General features: G+C 36.2%; 1 protein-coding gene across 1 annotated transcript in view; it reads left to right on the top strand.

Moving 5' to 3' along the window:
• Positions 1–2530, top strand: part of LOC107094966 (microfibril-associated glycoprotein 4-like) — a 5001-nt gene extending 2471 nt beyond the window's left edge. The window contains exons 2-6 of the mRNA XM_015390902.1: positions 279–358; positions 625–774; positions 1046–1084; positions 2174–2270; positions 2355–2530. Of these exons, the coding sequence (XP_015246388.1) occupies positions 279–358; positions 625–774; positions 1046–1084; positions 2174–2270; positions 2355–2530 (542 nt within the window). The remainder of the gene's footprint in view (positions 1–278; positions 359–624; positions 775–1045; positions 1085–2173; positions 2271–2354) is intronic.
• The last annotated feature ends 889 nt before the right edge of the window (positions 2531–3419 follow it).

Below are 3419 nucleotides of genomic sequence, written 5' to 3'. Positions count from 1 at the left end.
AACTCTATTGCTGCATTGGAGGTTTTTTTAAAGCTGGAATCTGAGTCCCCCTCCCCCCTTCTCTTTAATGTTGGTTTTTCTTTCTTTAGTTTTATGTAAACAGTTGAATAAAAACATTTTTTTTCATCTAACAGAGGCTTTGGTAACATTCAGCCCCACTATTTCACATAACCATCTTCTCTAGAATTTCCCAACATTTGTACCAACGTTTGGTTTTTACCGCATCAGTTACACAAGAAAAGGAAAAGTATCTGGAAATGATGCTCTTTCATCTGCAGGGTTGAGTAACTGCTGGATATTTAAAGCAGGTAAGAGACTCGTCATTTCAGATCCTTTCTGCAGATCAGTGAACATGAAGGTAAGTTTGGAGATTAAACAACATTCAGCAGCTTTGGGTCTGGAAATGTAATTTAAGTTTCTGTGAAACATTTAAAACACAAAACTGTCCCAATGGAGAACTTTTAACAGGATTATATTCTTATGTTGAAATGTTGCTTATTTCCCTAAAAGATCCCAGACTCTGCTTTGGTCCTGATTGTGGTTTTAACGATCAGAAAATGTCAGTAAAGTTCTCTCTCTACGGGATTAAATGAATTAAACTGTTCCTTTCCTAATGGAAACCAGTTGCTTTCGCTTCTCCTCCTGGTTCCTGTGGCGACCAGCTGCACAGACCTCAGCTACCCTCTGGACTGCAACGACATCTACAACCAAGATACCAGCCGAGCCAGTGGCGTTTACACCATCTACCCCATCGGATCCACATCTGCTGTCCAGGTAGACTCAGCCCTCCTGGAATCATCAAATAATTAGTTCATAAAAACATTTCAAACACTCATTATCCTCCATGTTTACACGTTTTAACAAATAAAATCTTTGCAAACACTGAATTAGCGAAGACTCTCTGATGTGGGCGGGTTTCTGGCTGATTGATGATGCAGCTCAGAGGTCATTCAGGCTGCTGGTGTGAAACATCAGCGGCGTGCAGACGTACCTGCAGCTGCATCCATGCTGCAGGTTTGACCGTTCTGCTGCCCTCTGTCTGCAGGTTTACTGCGACATGGAGTCTCTGGGGGGAAAGTGGACGGTAAGGATTCTTTCCTTCAACTGCTTTTAGATTTTTCTACTGAGAATCTTTGAAAATACACTGGAAAAAATAAAAACCTAGATGAGTCATTTTTTCTTAAAATAAGTGCATTTGTTCTTGAATTGAGAAGGTAAAGAGAAATTTTGCCAATGGAACAAGACAATTTACATTTAAAACAAGAAAACGCAATTGCATTGTCTTATTTCAAGTGCATTTTATCAAAATATCTTATTTTAAGAGTAAAAATACTCATTCCATTGGCAAATTATCTCATTTACCTGCTCAAAGAAAGGGTAAATACACTTAATTTGATAATTTTTTACTTATTTCTAGATCGTTTTTCCAGTGTATTGAAATAATCTGATTCAAAGTCGTATGATTTAAACTGCTGCATTAGAGAAAGATCTACTGCACTGCAAAAACAAGCGATAAATAAGTACAAGTTAAGTATATTTACACTTAATCTGAGCAGGTAAATAAGATGATTTGCAGATGGAATGATTATTTTTACTCTTAAAATAAGATTATTAGATGATATGCACTTAAAAAAGACAATTACATTATTTTTTCTTATTTTTAATGTAAATTGTTTTGTTCAATTGACAAAGCATCACACTTACCACCTCAATTCAAGAAAAAAATGCACTTAATTAAGAAAAAACAGGTTTATTTAAATGTCCATGTTTGGCAGTTTGCTCCTTTATCTACTCTGTGTTTATAAAAAACTAGACAGATTGAAACACTTTAATGTATCATCAGGTGAATATCATGTTTTCATAACATCCTGAACAGAGAATGAACTTCCAAGTGAAATTAAATACTTTATTAGGTCATTGGATAAAATAATCTAACTTCATTTACTTAAAATTATAACTTTAAAGCATTTAATATGTACCTTATATTAATCAGTCTTATTTAAAGACCTTATTCCTAAAACGCGACCTTGATTGGATGTTTATCTACTGAAACCTGCAGAGAAATGGCAGAAATCCAGCTGTTGATGAACATCTGGATCCAAAATGCAGTGGAGCTCATCATGAGCAAATCTGGGCTGTTTTTAACGGATTGATCTTCTTCACCTTCTTCCAGGTTTTCCAGAGGAGGATGGATGGAACCGTGAACTTCTACAGACCCTGGAACCACTACAAGTTTGGCTTTGGGATTGCTGCAGGAGAGTACTGGCTTGGTGAGACGTGAAACCAGCGCCGCGGTAAAGAGGAGCCCAGAAAGCTCTGAGAGGTCAGCTTCTCCGTGTCTCTGATGTTTTTAGGTCTGGAGAACATCTTCCAGCTGACTCACAGGAAGAAGTCAGAGCTGCTGATCGACATGGAGGACTTTGAAGGGAAAAAAGCCTACGCTCGTTACACCGTGTTCTCCATCGGCCCAGAGTCCGACGGATACAAACTCCGTCTGAGCGGATTCACCAATGGAGGCGCAGGTGGGTGACAGCAGAGGTCACCTTCTTCTGCAAGGACAAATCTTTACGAGCATAAACACAGCGACGCTTTCATTTATATCATTTATTAAGTAGATGTAATAGAAATATTTAATTTTTTCATTGCAAAATTTCTACATCGACAGAAAGGATGATAAATATTTTATTATCTGTTCCAAAAAACACGTCTTAAAAAATCTATGAGATTTCATTTCATTCCAATCAATCTGCTCACAAAGTCCCAAAACAAACCGTCTCACATTTCAGCCATTATATTCAGTTTGGACTTTATTTATAATCTCTCACATTTTTGTCTTTGTTTTTTTTATCTATCCACACTTTAACGCCATAAACAGTCTGACATTTCGTTTCAAAGATGCAAAAATATACAGAAAATGATATTTTCCTCTACAGTAAAACACTTTGAACATCTTCTGGTAACTTTATTAGCTTTCAACATAATAATCAGAATTTTAAAGTCAAAAATATTTTTAAATTGAATTAGTTGCTTTTCAATAAATAATTAATTGGTGTTCTCTCTGTCTGCTATCTGACTGATGACGCTCATGTCTGTTTGGCAGCAGGAATAAGGCTTTAGTGGAGCTGGGTTGGTTTTACCTCAGACCTCAGTACAAAAACAGAAACAAGGGAGAATCTTTGAGGAGTAAAGAATAATAATCAAACATGTCTCTAACTTTGATACTTTTGATGACCTTTCCTTTAACATAATCAATATGGTTTATGGTTTATAGATATTGAACCCACCTCCAGGTAATGACTGGATTCAGGCTAAATATTCACCAAAACAAAGAAAACTTTACAGTCAATTTTCCAGTAGAAACAGTTTCTTCCACCTGTTTAAAAAAAACATGGAAAATCCTGGAAAAAAAAAAAAAAAAA

The sequence above is a fragment of the Cyprinodon variegatus genome, unplaced genomic scaffold (assembly GCF_000732505.1).
Source record: "Cyprinodon variegatus isolate N-32 unplaced genomic scaffold, C_variegatus-1.0 Scaffold517, whole genome shotgun sequence".
In the NCBI taxonomy this organism is placed as follows: Eukaryota; Metazoa; Chordata; class Actinopteri; order Cyprinodontiformes; family Cyprinodontidae; genus Cyprinodon; species Cyprinodon variegatus.
Note: the sequence above shows the minus strand (reverse complement) of the source record. Positions and strands in the feature narration are given on the sequence as shown.